The sequence below is a fragment of the Mirounga leonina genome, unplaced genomic scaffold (assembly GCF_011800145.1).
Source record: "Mirounga leonina isolate KUSES-001 unplaced genomic scaffold, KU_Mleo_1.0 Mir_150, whole genome shotgun sequence".
Classification (NCBI taxonomy): Eukaryota; Metazoa; Chordata; class Mammalia; order Carnivora; family Phocidae; genus Mirounga; species Mirounga leonina.
The window spans coordinates 29,633,369-29,649,692 of NW_023270374.1; the positions used below are offsets into that span (position 1 = coordinate 29,633,369).

Consider the following 16,324-nt stretch of genomic DNA (forward strand, 5'->3'; position numbering starts at 1 on the left):
TTTATTTTATTTTATTTTATTTTATTTTATTTTATTTTATTTTATTTTATTTTTTTAATAATTTTTTATTATGTTAGTCACCATACAGTACATCATTAGTTTTTGATGTTGTGTTCCATGATTCATTGTTGCCTATAACACCCAGTGCTCCATGCAGTATGTGCCCTCCTTAATACCCGTCACCAGGCTCACCCATCCCCTCACCCCCCTTCCCTCTAAAACCCTCAGTTTGATTCCCGGAGTCCATAGTCTCTCATGGTTCTTCTCCCCCTTTGATGTCCCCCCCTTCATTTTTCCTTTCCTTCTCCTCATGTCCTCCATGCTATTCCTTATGTTCCACAAATAAGTGAAACCATATGATAATTGTCTTTCTCTGTTTGACTTATTTCACTTAGTATAATCTCCTCCAGTTCCATCCATGTTGATGCAAATGTTCGGTATTCATCCTTTCTGATGGCTGAGTAATAGTCCATTGTATATATGGACCACATCTTTATCCATTTATTTTAGAGAGAAAGAACGCACACTAGTGGGTGGAGGGGCAGAGGGAGAGGCAGAAAATCTCCAGCAGACACGGGGCTCGATCCCACGACCCCAAGATCAGGACCTGAGCTGAAACCAAGAGTCGGATGCCCAACCGACTGAGCTACCCAAGCACCCCGCCCACAAGTTTTATTTTTATTAATGTAAAGTATAATTGGTCAGTATTCCTTACCTTCTTTGAGAATTTAAGACCTTCATGTCTTTGTTCTAGGTTGAGACTTGATAAACAGGAGTCAAAGAAGAGCTTTTTTGCAAATATATTTCACTTTTTTCCTCAAGTGAATTTCCCATGACTTGATATTTACATCACTGGGCAGCTTGTTGAATATGTGGCTGGGTAGTTTTATTAAGCCGCTTCTTTTTTTTCCCTCCCCCTTCTCCTTTTCTGCTTTTCTCTATCTCATATAGCTTAGTCCCAGTTCCAGAATGAAGAAGCTGCCTCAGGGTCGCCCTGTGCCTCCCCTTGGACCTGAGACAAGAGTTTCTGTAGTCTGGGTGGAGCGCTATGATGATATAGGTACTGTGTGTAAGGACTTTGTCCATAAGTAAAATTATTGTAGAATGACAATGACTTGCTGAATGTCTAGGGAGACACAGCACAGATGTGATATGGTGGCCAGAAGCTGGAGCTGGAGTTCAGCAAGCCTGTGTTGGCATCCTGGCTCGGCCTCTCACTCAATTTCTTTAAGCCTTAGATTACTCATCTGTTAAATGGAGACACCCATGGCACTTCCTAGTTGTGATGACTAGTGGATGTAAAACTTTTAGCTCTTCTTGATACCACAGTGAATGGCGTGTTGTGAGTTGGTCCCACTCCATGTAGCTCCTGGTCATCCCAGGACCTCTGGAAAGGGGAAGGGGGAACACTTCCCTCACCTCTGCATGAACCTACTGTCTAGTTCTGGTGTAAATATTAATTTGTCCTTAGGAATTCTGCTTTGGATAAGTTTCTCATGAATTTTTATGTAAGCAATATGAGAGCATTAGAAATGCATACTTAGCCTAGAATCTCATCCAGTTCAGGGTTTGTGGAAAAGTGTGATCATTGCTTTCCAACCAAGCCCTCAAAGACCACACAGATCATGTTCTATAAAAACTCAGCTTTAGATGAACAGCTAAAATTTGTCTTGAGGGAGATTTCTTTTTGGTGAGGAATGGTTAGGATTATGTATTTTAGGATACCACAGTCCATATATTTATTGCACACTTGTATAAAGAGATTAGGAAATTAGAGTTCATACTATTTATTTTAGAAATATAAGGGAGGTATTAATTGTAATGCTGTTACTTTCTTCCAGAAAACTTTCCCCTCTCAGAGCTGCTGACAGAGATCAGTACTGGTGTGGAAACTACTGCGAACAGTAGCACTTCTCTGAGGTACACTCTTTCTTTGCCTGAGGCTCATCAGCATGTCTTGAAGCCTAGAGAAACCTATTCATGATAATATGTCAGTTGCGATTTCATAAAGAAAGATGTAAGGAAACAAAAGGGATGAAGGCAAGAGGAAATAAACATAGGGGAAAAATCAAAGAAGTTGGTAGATAACGTGCACAAGGTGATAAATTAACAAGCATTTTAAAATGGCATAATTAATTGCCGTTTTACATTTTATCTGCAGCAAAGAGAAAAATGGTGGAAGCAGTTAAGTATAAATGAAGACTATAATAACAGACTGTCAATATTAGATAGGAGTAATAGAGTTAAATTGGTCAAAACATTCTGGATGGTTAGAATGTCCTAATTAAATGAGCTATTTAATGGAAAAATATTTCTAAGTAAAATGTAATACTAACTTTATTATAGTTAAGATTCCTGTTTTGGCTGCCCATGCACAAAAAGGATAAAAGGGGATAATTGGATTCTAGGATTAATAACAATGTATCTATGTAGGCTTTATAGTTTCGAGGCTTTTTGCTTGCTTGCTTTTGGTTTAAACAAGTATTTTAAAACAATTCACAAGAGGTGCCATTATCATCTCTGTTTTACAAATGGAATAAAATAGGCTGATAGAAGTTATTCTTCAGTATCACACATTCAATAAATGAAAAGGAAAGTGATCTGAACTCAGGCTTCTGACCCCAGATGCCAGCCTTATTTCGTACATCGGAGAGCTACCCTTGATATCAAGCCAAATGATCTGATTTGTATTGCATTTAAGATGAATTTGTTCTTAACATCATTAGATTGTTGTCATAGAATTGGAGTAAAGATGGTTTATTTTAACATCGTATTTTTAAATTTCCAGAAAAGGATAAGTCATTCTTTTTTTTTTTTTTTTTTTTTTTTTATGTTCAGTTAAGCCAGCATATAGCACATCATAAGTTTTTGATGTAGTGTTCAACAGTAGTTGTCTGTAACGCCCAGTGCTCATCACAACACGTGCCCTCCTTAATACCCATCATTCGGTTACCCCATCCCTCCACCCCTCTCCGGGAGGACAAGTCATTCTTAAAACTTCGTGTTTTTTCTGCTGAAGTATTTTAAAGCAAGTTACAAGAGATCCTGACATTTTAAATATATCAGTCTGCATTTCTGAAAAACAAAAACACTTTTCAAATAGATAAAGATAAAATTATCACAATAATAAAATTAGTAATAGTTCCTTAATTTTATCTAGTAACCAGTTCATATCGAAATTTCTCCATTTTCCCTAAAATATCCTTTATAGTTGATTTATTCAAACCAGAATCCACTCTGGGACTTTGCGCCTGATGTTGTTATGCCTTCAGGTGCTTTTACTACAGAACAGCTCTTTTTTGTCTTTTTTTTTCTCCATGATGCTGACTTACTGAAGAGACGAGAGTAATTCTCGAGGTGAACTTTTCTAGAACTAGTTTGAAAGAGAACTTTTAAGTGTCTTGTGTTGGTGGTGGTGGTGGTAACGGTTTCAATCTTTTTAGGTCAAAAGTTACAATATGGGGGTGGAGGATGGGTTAGCCTGGTGACGGGTATTGAGGAGGGCACGTACTGCATGGAACACTGGGTGTTACACGAAAACAATGAATCGTGGATCACCACATCAAAAACTAATAATGTATTGTATGGTGACTAACATAACCTATTAAAATTTTTTAAAAAACTTATAATATGACTAGACTGTAAAAATCATATTTTGTTGGTAGACTGGTAAAATCAAGAATTTGTCTTGATGACAAAATTAACTATACGATTGATTTTTATATAATGTATTGAAAATTGACTCAATGTTGCTTTGGCCAGAATCACTTTACCTATATAGAAAGAAAGCAAAAAACACCAGAAATGCCAACATACATGTAGCAAGTATCACAGAGTAATAACATGGGTACCTCTAGACGTGGTGACATATCCCTGAGCATGATGGGTGTCTCAGTCTTCTAAAGGCACAGTTGTGACATTAGCACCCATTAACACCCATCTACTGTTCAGAGGCTTTGAAGGCTTTGGCCTTGCCAAGATACAGCCATTTATCACCTTTGCTAAGGAGGACATTTGCAGCTGGCCCAGACTAATGGGCCTCCCAACCTCCTCCCCCCGACCCCTGAACAAAAATTGTATCAGAGGTTCTCATAAGGGGGCCTCAACTATATTCCCACTTGTGCTTTGAGATGCCAGGGTTGACTGTGGTGGAATTCCCTGCACTCCGGCCACCCCCACATTTGTTCCCTACGAGAAGGAGGGACTAAGTGAAAGAAAGTCAGCCAGTTGCTGGGTTCATAGCTTCCTGTCAGAGATTCCTCTGCCTTTGCATCCACCCTTTCTCCCTAGTGGTTGGTTGGTTTGTTTTTTTTACCTAGTGGTTTTAAAACACATTTTTAGCCCCTTTTTTGTCAGTTTGAAAAGCCCAACTCCAGTGATGGGCATTTAGGGCCAGGTGTTGATGGGGGTGGGAGGGTGGGTGCAGCAACATGGCCTCCCAGAAGGAGGATTCTGAGCAGACTGACACGTTGGCTCTTATCAGACTGTATCAAGCCCGGCCTCAAGTGTCCTTCATTTTCTTACATTACACATGGGGCACTTCAACTTTTATATGTTTGGAGTAAAAAAAATTTTCTTTTCTTAAGATCTACCACTCTTGAAAAAGAAGTTCCTGTCATCTTTATCCATCCTTTAAACACTGGATTATTCCGGATAAAAATTCAAGGAGCCACTGGAAAATTTAACATGGTCATCCCACTTGTGGATGGGATGATTGTCAGCAGGCGAGCACTTGGTAAGGTCTTCATATATGGCCAAAGAGTTAAGGTTTCTCTCTTTTATTTATTTATTTGTTTGTTTAAACATTTTTATGAACTAAGAAGAAGTAGAAATAAGGAAATGGTGAAATTACTTAATAGATCCCACATGTAGAAAATGCTGTGGTTTGGGGCGCCTGGGTGGCTCAGTTGGTTAAGCGTCTGCCTTTGGCTCAGGTAATGATCCCAGGATTCTGGGATCAAGTTCCGCATCGGGCTCACTGCTCAGCGGGGAGTCTGCTTCTCCCTCTCCTTCCCCCTGCTTGTTCTCTCTCTCTCTCACTTGCTCTCAAATAAATAAAATCTAAAAAAAAAGAAAAGAAAATGCTATGGTTCTTGTTAAATAAGAAGCATGTTTTGTTCTAACTGCGCTTCATCTACTTAAGTACACGTAGAACTACGATTCACAACCTTCCAGGCCTGGGAAATCAGATAGCTGTATATAATCCAGGGCAGGAAAATGGGTTGTCAGACCAGATTTTTGCTTCTGTTTTCCCTTGTCATGTATTTCTTCTGGCAGTTTTATCTTGGTAAAGTGTTGTCCGTCTCTCCAGGGACAGGGAGTTTTGCAAATAGAATGAACTAGGTTTGACTTTGCAGAGAGTAGTTCACTTGAATACTGACAGTTCACCTAGATGGCTAGTTACTCACGTTGATTTTAATACCCTCTGTTTTTCAAGGTTTTCTGGTGAGGCAGACTGTAATTAATATTTGTAGAAGAAAGAGACTGGAGAGTGACTCCTACAGTCCACCACATGTCCGCCGGAAACAGAAAATCACGGACATTGTCAACAAGTACCGGAACAAGCAGCTGGAGCCAGAGTTTTATACTTCACTTTTCCAGGAGGTTGGACTCAAGAACTGCACTTCTTAGATACTGTCTGTCTAGGACTCTTGAACTCCAGTTTGGGGCTATGATATCAGAGCAAAACAATTTGATAGGTGATCACTGTAAAAAGAAAAACAAATCACTCCCCAAGAGCTTACTGTTTAATCACCAGAATAGAAGAAACACATAAACCCATTTGATAGAAGACTTTTGGCTTTCTAGTGAAATGGGCTCCCAGACACAATCATATTCCTGCTGGTAATGATGATATACATTTTAGCCATAAACTTTCTTTTAAAAGTGACAGTTTTGGTTAAATATAAGCCTTTTGAGGAGAAAGGCTTCATGCATCTCATTTAAACACGTGCATTGGTAGCGTCAAATTTGCAAATTAGAAGGTGAAGGTAGTTTTATACTTCACTTTTTAGGAGGTCATGTTCAGAACTGAAATCTCTCTCAGAATCTTCCAGGATATTTAAAGACTCATGCTGATGATAGCATGGAGGAGAAGGAAAAAAATCTCAGCTTTCTGCTCACTTGTAAGTCCATTTGTCGTCCAGCTGTCCAACGGACAGAAATGAGCATAAATGTGTTTGTTTAGATAAGAAGCCTGACATTAAAATATTTCATGTTTCCTCCACATTTCACAAAGTTATCGTCCTCATTACTGTACAGATCTATCTGAAGGCCTCAGTTTCTGGGCAGCCCGGGAGCAGATCTACAGTGGAGGCGTGGCCCTGTCCTTTAACGGGGACACAGATGGCATTTGTGGGGTTAAAAGTTGTAAGACAGCAGCAATACCTCCACTCTCTCCATTGCTGTTTGTGGCTTGGGGACATGATGACAGGCCAAGCATTTGTAATTCCTTGGTAATTTCTTGGTTAAATTTTGAGAAATGTAAGCTCACAACAAGGGTTGAAAATTATTTGGTTTCATCCGTTGTCTCTTATTTCAGGACCAAGCAGGAAACTGCAGTAGTTTATGAAGGATTGTAATTTGGGGTTCAGGAAATAACCTCTCAACACTACTAATTCAGATCTCTCCCAGAGAGCTACTGGATTTCATCAAAATTGACAAACGTTAGTGACCACCCCCTAGGGTGGCTGCTCTTAGAAATGGCTGTTGTGACCATGTTTTCTGGACCTTTGCCAGCTGAAGGCACAACAAATCCCTGCCCGGGTTTTGGAAATACTTCTGTTACCTCACTGCTACTTTTCTGCCAGGGATAAATGTTTTGAGGTGGCCAGACCCAGAACAACCTTCCAAGGATTCCTGTTACAGTGCTAGAGTATACACTGCTCGTTTCTCCTATTCTTCTCTGCTTTCTTCTTCATTAAGATTATTTTATGTTAAGAAAATAAGTGACATTTGAAGTCCAAAGAGGAGTCCTCACAGCTGTGTTAAGGGTGGTTTCCCGCGTGAACTCTGGTGTCAATAGACTCTGTAGGTCAGGGCCGCAATGGTGTGTTTGGTTTGATGTTTGGGGAGTTCATTCGAGGGTCGGGGATAATGTAGGGCCTAGTTCCCTGTGCAGATATTTCTATTCCAAACGTATGTATTTTGTCATCTGTGAGCAAGAAATTTGGGTATCATAGCAGCTCTTGGTTTTAAGTTTGTTGTACCCTTTTCTTCATGTTTGTTTTAAGCTCAGGTAAAGGTTACCTCCTCCTTCTATGACTCCAGTTTCCATTCAGGGTATGATATTATTGAATAATTGATTTTCTTTTTAATCTGGGCAATAAATCAGTGTTTCCAGATGGTAGCATGGGGGTAGGGGGTGTAGGATAAAGATGAGCAAATTCTACCCTAAAAATGTTTTATTAACTCAGCAAGTATAAGGTGAGGTTTAACAACTTTCATGGAAATTCCAGATTGACATTTCAAGGAAAAAATGGGCCCTTTTTCTAGTGGACATGAACAAAGAGGGCTTAAATTGGTAGGCAACTTATAACATTCCAGAGGTTAAAAATAACGGATGTAGGTATACTTCCTTGGTGTGATTCTTCAGATAAAACTTTTACCTTTAGCATAGTTTTACTGTCAGCAAAATATACTGTGATGTGCGTGTTGAGGGTAGGCTTCCTGATCCTTCAGTTTGCTCTATTTCTGGCAACTCTTTGTAATTCTCATGACTGATAAGTGAATAACCGTGTTGAATGCGGTTTGCAATCTGGAAGCCTATGATCTCCCAGGGAAGGAGGGATAGATTTAGAGCTGTGCAGCCCCTGAAGGCATGAGACCCCAGTGTGTACAGCACAAACAGAATATAGGGTACATATACCTCGTGAGGTGCTCCTTCCTTCTGCTCAAAATAACATTTATCTAAAAAGGGAGTGCGGTAAGAACCCTTGGAAACTTTTACAAGTATGGGTTTGAGTTCATGGTCACTAAGTTCACCCGACTGCCTTTGTCAAAAATCACTTTGAGTAGAATAATGCCAGAGGAGCATATTTAGTCGCTAGTAATAACCTTTAGTAGTCCACTTGATAAATTTGCTAGCGTGTTTTCATAACACTTGGAAGGGAAGCGAGGACCACTTTGGTCTGTGGCTTAAACAGTAAAGTTGCTGCATGTGACAGGTGTTATCAGGGTGGATGAGTGTGGCTTTTGGTGACAAGGAAAGCATTACCAAGGGACAGAGGCAGGTAGCCCCTCATAGTCCTTTTTCCCATTCGGGAGATGGGGGCTTTCCTCCTCCTTTCTGGTTGGGAGCATTGACGACAGTGAGGAGGCTTTGCCTTTCCTTGGTCAGCCAGCTACCACTTTCGTCCCGTGCTTCCTCCTAAGACCTCCTCCTACCTAGCATTGGCCCTCTGAAAGGAATAGTTACATGGTGGATTCACCCCCTCCTGCCCTGGCCATACACACCCCCACGCACGCATGCTCTCCGCCATTTCCTGGTCCTCGATTTCAGGGCAGCCCATTCTCCTCTGGACTCACTTAGAAATACAAAAGACCTACATCTTTGGCCAGTAATGTCAGTTGCCCACAGGTTGTGTGTATGAGGCCTTTATGAATGGCTACTTTCTACATACTGTGGGGAAGCATTTGTCAGGCTCTGCAGAGTGATTTTCAGAGGGACAGTCTTCGGGAGCATTTATTTCCGTTGGAAGGTGAGACTTTACCCAAGGTGGAAATCAGCTTTGCTCAAAGACCTGTTTTGTGGTAGATCGTAAAGATGTATTGGGGGTAATTTGACACTCCTGCTGGCAGTGGTTCTCCATTCAGCATTTTAAAACCCATTCAGTTTATATCTTCCTGAAAAGAATTGATTTCTGTGTTTACATGATACAATAAGTTGAATTAGATGGTCTGTTTTAAGGATTTCCGTGACAGCCTCTTTCCCCGAGATGGAGAGATGGGAGGTAATCCACCCGCTCAGTGTGGAATCAAACTGTGGGTTCTCGGTAGCTGAAGAAGCCATGTACTGTATAGTGTTTTTCTCAGAGTATCAACTCACGTTCTTCAGATGCTTTTCTTTTTTTAATGGTGAGGGAAAAGGTGTAATTTGGGATTCCACAGTGCCTTGCATATAGTAGGCGCCCAATAAATATTTGTTGAAGCAAACCAAGTTTCCCAAGTCCTTGCCTCTTGCAGTGACCAAGAACATCTTTCTCCTCTGAAGGGCTTGGCAGTTGTGGCTAAAAAATAAGCAGTATCATTATTTGCTTGAAATCACATACGCAATTTGTATGAATTTCGGTATGTTGCCAAGACATGATCTTTTTCTTATTGTATTTTCTGTAAATATTTCTGGCACTGAACTGTAAAGTAAAGGCGAAATGTAAATACGAAGGTGTACCTGTGTCTCTTGCCTTCTGTGTTTTCTCTTCCTCAGTTAGGGGACAAGGCCCAGAGGCTTTGTTTGTATTTATGCCGATCCTTTGTCCAGAAGAAACCCATGGAATATTGAATGTAATACATTTAGTCAATTAAATTTTAAGGAGATTCTTATCTAATAATGTTGTGTGTGCTTTTGGTGACACGCGGGGTTTGACTCCTGCACGGTTGTTTCTCATTTACTCTTCCCAGGGCGCGGGTGCTCTGCTTTGCCTGACCTTCATAATTTAGATCTGTGGGTTTTCACGCTGGTTTTGTAGAGTTTCACGGAATACCCAAAATTAGATTCGTTTTTAAAAATAATTTTTAACCGAGTTATAATCGACATACAGCATTACATTAGTGTCAGGGTATGACGTAGTGATGTGCTGTTCTTGTACACGATGAGTTGCGTACCTGCGTAGATAAAAGCTACTCCGTCACCGTGCGAAGTCGCCGCAGCGTTTGTGTGATGCCATCACAGCCAGCGGGAGCCCCCGTACGGAGGCTGCTGTTCACCAGGCGGCTGGCTGCCCGTATCTCAGCAACACGCAGGGGCAGCCGTGCTTTCTGCCTGCACCAAACCCGGGCTCTGCCGGGGCTGGCAGGCAGGAAAGGGGAGACGCAGAGGAGGTCACCCTCCCCCCACCCACTGCCCCTGTGAGTAGGGTTGGCTTGAGAAGGGTCCACGCAGCCCGATGAGCGCCTTCCTGCCTAGACCACGTGTGTGGGGTGGTTGCACCACCCCGGGAAACAGCAGGGAGAATGCTTGACTCGACGGGACCTTAACATGTGACCCCCTGAGCTGCCTCCCCTGTAGCTGGGCGTCCGTGCCTGCTCTGCCCGCAGGACCTCCAGCTGCTCCTTGGTGGCCAGCGACGCGTCAGGCTGATTGCAGAGTGGCCCTGTTTCGGGCTCTGGGGAGACAATGTTCGGGCCTTCCCCACTGTGCTGCTCAGCCCCTTCAGGAGCCAGTACCTAGAGATCCGCAGCCCCAGCCACTCCCGGTCTTGGCCTCTGGGCCCTGAGTGGCACAGCCTGCCAAGGCACTGTTCTTCTCGGACACGCGTTCTAATGCTGTCTGCCCCGGCTGCCTCTCCTGGGGACTCCAGTCATCCCACCGTCGGGCTGAGGCCGTCTCTGAGCCACGGGCTTCCAAGCTCCAGCTCTCCCCGCCCCTCCCCTCCTCCCACCCCTTCCCTGCTTTTTTCTGTGGCTGGCCCTCTTGCCTTTCTCCCTGAGCTGGTGTCCTCCAGCAAGGGGGTCCGTCCACCCCATGTCTCCCCCAGGTCTACCACCCACTTCTTGCGGCTGCTCTCCCAGCCTGGACCTGGGTCGGCCTGACCAGTTGCCGTGGCGCCAAAGCCAGGGCTGCATCCGACTGGTTTGCTCATTACCATGGTGTCCTAAGCCTCACCTGGAGGTTCTGACTCAGCAGAGCAGGGGGAAGGGTCGGAATTGGTGTGTTTCACAGACACTTGCCCGTAGTGACTGACGTAGCTGGTCCAGGACCCTCTTGGGGCCTGCAATGCTCCTGCCCCCCTCCCTTCCACAGGCACCAGCCATTCCTCCCGCGAGCTCCCTGCACCTGTCAGGCTCCCTGTCTGGCCAGAGTCTCCCTCCAGCTGGGGGCTGGCCGGGCCCTGGAGGTCCAGGGCCTCCTTCCTGCCATGGGGCCTGGCACATGGAGGTGCACTACTACATGAACGGATGACAGATGAGGTGGGAAGAGAGAAGAATGGCATTGGAGAGCGTTCTCTGTCCTTGGGAGACAAAGGAACAAGGCGAACCACTTAGAAGCCCCTCACTGAAAACTCCAATAAGGAGAGGTGCAGAAGTTGCCAGATTAAATATTGATTGAGGGCCTACTGTGTGTTAGAAAGTTTTTAAATGGCAACCCAGTGGCCCAGCCTGGCCCAGCAGACTTGTTTTCTTGAGCCAACAGTGTTTCAGTGCTTGATGGAGCATTTTTAAATTGGGAGGTTTCACATAAAAATGCAGATTTGGGGGGCTCTCTTGGGAAAGGAGCTGTGGCACTACTGGGCCTGCCTCTCCCACGCAGCAGTTAACTGCCTGAAGCTGCGACAGCTGCCCGCTTTGGATGCACCAAGCTCCATCCAGGTCGCCGCAGCCCCCGCCACCGCCACCAAGTGCGGATGTGGGCACCTGTAGCCAGAAGGACAGGCCGGCACCTGGCTGGCCCCTGAGGGAATCTGTGACCTCAGACTTGAACAGCCACCTGGGGGCGATGTTTGTCCCATCATTTATTCTTCTCTAACTTTCAGCAGCTTGCTGAGGTAAGAATTCTTTCCATCTTACAAGAGGATCCAAGGAGGTGTCCCATGCACCCATAGCATCTTCGCAGGGATTTGGACCCAGGCCTGCCTGCCTGGAAGCCTGGGCTTCTGTTCTTGGCCGAACTGTCTCACTGCCACTGGCTTCCACCCGCTCGTCCAAAAGCACTCGTCCAAAACAGCTCTCTCTTGGCCTGAAGGACACTGTGACGTCCTTGTTATGTCACCCGCTCAGTCACAATTGGGCCGAGAACAGAGTGTGGCCCAGCCCACTGGGTCCCCAGGGCAGCCCCACCAGTGCAGCCCAGGCAGGCCTGGCTTAGCCACGCACGCACCATGAGGTACCCCCTGGTGCCGCTGGTGAGCGACCTCACGTTTTCTTTCCTGGTGCTCCGGCTCTGCCTGCCCGTGAGCTTGCTGTTGGTCCTGCTGATCGGCTGGCTCCGCTTCTTACTGAGCCAAGGGGAGCCGCCCAGGCCGGGCCCTAAGCGTGGAGCCGGGCAGGGGGATCCTGGAGCAAGTGCAGAGAATTTCCTTCATGTGCCTTAACCGCTGGCTGAGACAAGCAGTCACCTGTAGGAGCAAAGGATTAACTGAGTAGTTTAGAGGCCAAGAGTGAGCCCCTGAGTTGGGGAAGCAGTGTGTTTGTGTGCACACCTGTGTCCCGTCAGGGCCACTGCTTGGCACAAATCAGAGGTGGCCCCTGTGCCCAGATGAACTGGTCCAAGGGACCCTTTCCTGTGACTAGCCAGGGCACAAGGCTGGGGGAACAAGGTATGGGCTGGACTTCAGCCCCTCCCAGGCCCTCATCTGGGTACTTTTGTGCAGTAAACAACTTACACAATGGGATATGGCAGCCCTAGGCATTTTTCAGGTGCCAGGAGACCACTCACTTCCTGCCCAGACTATACATCAGGGAGGCATCTGGGTTCTCGGGGTCGCAAGATCATGGAGGCTGACGGACACTTGTCCTGAGCTCAGCATGCCACCCAGAGGAACAGGGGGCAGGGTGGAGCTGGCCACAGCGGAAGCTGGGGGCCGGTGGCAGGGACGGCCTTCTGCTCCGCGGGTATCCTATCTCCCTGGGCGCTCCCCTCACCACGGGGCCTCTCCCCGGGGACCTTCCACCTCCTGCTTCTCAGTTCCAAGACCTCTGGTCAGCTAGGCAGGGAGGGTGCTGACGTGCGGCATTGAGACAGGGTAAGCGGTTCATCCCCAGATCTGCCCCATGTGCTCACGCGTGGGGGCTGGTGATGGCGTCGTCATTGGGAGTTCCTGGCGAGAGCGTCCAGAAAATGTCTGTTTACATCCTCCTATTCCCGGGGTGGGCCGCAGCCCTCCCTGAGGGGCGCAGCTCGGGCGTCCGGGGGTGGCTGGTGGGAGTCAGGGCACTTGTCCGTGAAGTGGCTGTAAAAGCCATCTCTCTGGAGGCGAGGACGTGGGCCCGCATTTTAGCCTTGCCCCTTCATCGCTCAGAATAACTGCTCACCTTTCTTCAACACTGTACTAAAGGTTGCACCAAGCAAGATGATGTGCATCATCTCATTTAATCCTCAGAATAACCCTGCGAAGTAATCCTTATCACACAACTGAGGAAACCAGGGCTCGGGGAGAGAAGCCACGGGCCCAGGTCACACACCTACGAAGTACTTGACCATGCCGGTTATCTGGTGCCACATCCTGGCTCTGCCTCCCCCCGGCTCTGTGACTTGGGGCAAGTCCTCTCTGGGCCTTGGGTTTCTCACCTGCAGGACGGAGCTAATATCGGCCCCTACCCTTTGAGGCTGTGGAGAGATGCGTGTGCAGGGCAGGGCAGCCAGGACGTGTATACACATGGCACAGAGTAGGTGGTTACAGGCTGCGGAATAATCCGTCTCCGTGACGGTTTTGTCGAGGTGGGAGGAAGCGTAGGCCTGGCTTCGGACGGCTTCTCCGGAGGCAACGTGGCACCTCACCTACGGTCTAAGGCACTGATCTCCAGCAATTCATTCTCCTTGCAGGCCCTGCTCTGAAACCATCCACCGCCTGCCCCGTCCTGATCTTTTTTCAGACTTTCTCCCACATCTCACATGGCCCTTCGCGAGAAGGCATTTGGTAATTTGCAATGACCAGAAGCTGTCCTTAAAGTGAAGGGAGCGGTCTTCTCGGAGCTCTTAGCATTGTTGCCCTGGTCACGTCCTTGTGCCAGGGTCTGGGCCTGCCGGGGCTTGGGGGAGCTGCTTCTCAAGGACACCCTGGCCGGCAGTTTTCTCTTCTGCTGCGGATCTCTTCGTTGGAATCTGTTTGGCCTGGAATCCGGTGCGAAAAGCAGACAGGACTAGCTCTGACCCTCCCTGCTCAGCAGGGCAGTTCTGGGGCCCGGAAGGTGGCCGATTTGAGCAGGGAGTGCCATGTGGCCCAGGAGGACGGAGACGGGGCAAGGGGAGAAGGGAGCTGCCTGGCAAGCTTGGCACTGGGGCAAGAAAAGGTCGTGGGCAGCTGAGCCCTGGAGAAGCCGGCCAGTGGGGACAACACTAATCCCGGACCATGACCGGAGGACAGGATGAAGCCACGTGTGCCCTTCAAGGGGAAGGGGCTCCTCTGAGGACATTTCCTTTGTGATCAGAAAGGAATTCGCAGAAGGAAGAAGAGAAACCTTCAGAGAGATGGATTTAGGGCTGAAACATGCCTGTTGAGGGTCCTGCTCACCTCATGGTGATCCTTGGAGCGAGGTGTTAAGTGCAAAGCTGCCTCTGAATCCCCCAACTTTAAACAGGTGCACCCCATGGAATCGCAGGGCACTGGTGCTGGGAGGCTGATCGGAGTCCAGCACCACCGCTTCTGGCTGTGAGCCTGGACAGTCCACCTTTCTGAACCTTCCTATCCGTAAAATACAAGTAACACTAGTAATTGCCTTCAAGACATCGTTAACAGGATTAAATGAGGAAATGCACGGGAAACACTTAGCAGGTAGCATGTGTTCAAAAACCAATCACAATCTGTAGTGAAGAGCAGTCGCTTCAAGCCCTCACACTGATTTGTAAATCCTCATCACTGCCAACTCGGATGAGCACCTGTTGTACATGGTCTACGTCAGTTAAACCCTCCTCCTAGGGCTGTAATAGGCCCATTTTACAGATGAGGAAATGGAGCCCGCCTTTTCTGTCTCCTGCTCTTGGCCTGCAAGCAGAGGGCTCTCTTCGGCCTCCGTTACTTCTCGGTCACCAGTGAGACACCTTAAGAGTATAGTGAGAAGGAGAATTCCCCCAACCCTTCTCCTTTCTCCTTCACCTTGCCCTCCCCAGAGACGTCACGGTAGCGAGCTCATGCACCTATCTAACAATACATGTAGGTTTTCCAAAAAAGTGTGGGCAGATTGTTACTTGTTTTTCCAGAAAAAAAGGGGGAGGAGATCCTACCCTATACATTTCTCTGAAACTTGCTTGTGATGTATCACAGACATCCTGCAAGTCGAAAGCTACATTTAACAGCTTCTGACATGCCACTGGATGGAGAGGCAGCTCTTTATGCAGTGCGCCTGTCCCACACCTCCGTCACCCAGACCTCTCAGGATGGACACACACACACACACACAGTTTCCAGGGTATTTTATTGCTTGTGCATGTTTCACCACAAAACAATGCTGCAGAGAAATCTTGCACATATATGCTGAGATATTTGTTAATAAATGGACTGGTGGACGAAGGGATGGATGGGCCAATGGTTGGGTTTTTGTCTCCTCAGTGCCTGCTCTTGGACCCACCCAATGCAAGTAGGTCATTTGTTCGCCTCTAGAGCCTGTCCCTAGTTAGTAGGTGGTATGGCCACTTTCTGAGTCCTAGGACAACATTTTTTGGTCCCTGGTCACCTTCCATGTCCTCAAGTCTTCCTGAGATCTCAGGGCTGTCCCATATGTCAGGGTTCTGCCTTGGCCCCTTGGTCTCAGACAAGGTTGCAGGGATGCCCCAGGCTTGGCAGGGGGCTCCTTTTGGGTCAGGATGTGACCACCCAAGAGGCCTTATCTTGTACCTCCACAGATTCAGAGGAAAATGACTCAGATTTATGCTTTGACTGGGAGCCCTGGATCAAAGGTCCAGCCCAGTTTTGCTGGGAGGGATACTCCGTAGCTAAAAGGAGGAGAGGCCCTGCTGGTGAGCCTGTTCAGCCAGGTGAGACCCTTCTGGGGGGCAGGGGGCAGGAATGGGGAGCCTCAGGTCCTACCCAAAGCCTAGGGCGGCTGCCATGTTGCAGGTCCGCTTCCTCCACCACGCTGGAGAGCTTGTTGTCTCTGCCATGTTGGGGAACCCTCTGCTTCGTTCTGTTGGAGATCTGTTTTCACCATGTTGGAGGACCAGCCTCCTCTGCCATGAAGACTTCCTTTACAAAGGTCCCCTACCCTTTACCTCCATGACCTCACCTCCCACCACTCTCCTTACTTAGAGTCTTTGCACTGACCGCTCCTTCTGCCTGGAACTCTTCTCCCCCACATCCACTTGGCGCACTCCCTCACCTCCGAGGTTGAGCTCAAATGTCCCCCTTACTCTGCTCTAGATTGTGTTCTGCCATAGCACTTACCACCTCCTGACGTGCCCGATAACTGATACTCCAAACCCAAAGCCCTCCCAGCACTCCTGACACACAGCTAT

General features: G+C 47.0%; 2 protein-coding genes across 4 annotated transcripts in view; both read left to right on the forward strand.

The window, feature by feature from the left end:
• RALGAPB (Ral GTPase activating protein non-catalytic subunit beta) overlaps window positions 1-9,545 on the forward strand; it is an 83,482-nt gene extending 73,937 nt beyond the window's left edge. For 2 of the 3 annotated variants that reach the window (XM_035006304.1, XM_035006306.1), the window contains exons 27-30: window positions 952-1,060; window positions 1,842-1,920; window positions 4,587-4,735; window positions 5,438-9,545. In XM_035006304.1, the coding sequence (XP_034862195.1) occupies window positions 952-1,060; window positions 1,842-1,920; window positions 4,587-4,735; window positions 5,438-5,631 (531 nt within the window). In that variant the 3' untranslated portion in view covers window positions 5,632-9,545. The remainder of the gene's footprint in view (window positions 1-951; window positions 1,061-1,841; window positions 1,921-4,586; window positions 4,736-5,437) is intronic. The other variant, XM_035006305.1, reaches the window with a different exon arrangement.
• A 2,059-nt stretch (window positions 9,546-11,604) lies between these two features.
• Window positions 11,605-15,833, forward strand: ADIG (adipogenin). The gene is given in 3 exon segments (XM_035005696.1): window positions 11,605-12,160; window positions 15,714-15,793; window positions 15,796-15,833. Coding segments are annotated over 3 exon segments (243 nt in total). The 5' UTR covers window positions 11,605-12,035.
• Window positions 15,834-16,324: the final 491 nt, after the last annotated feature.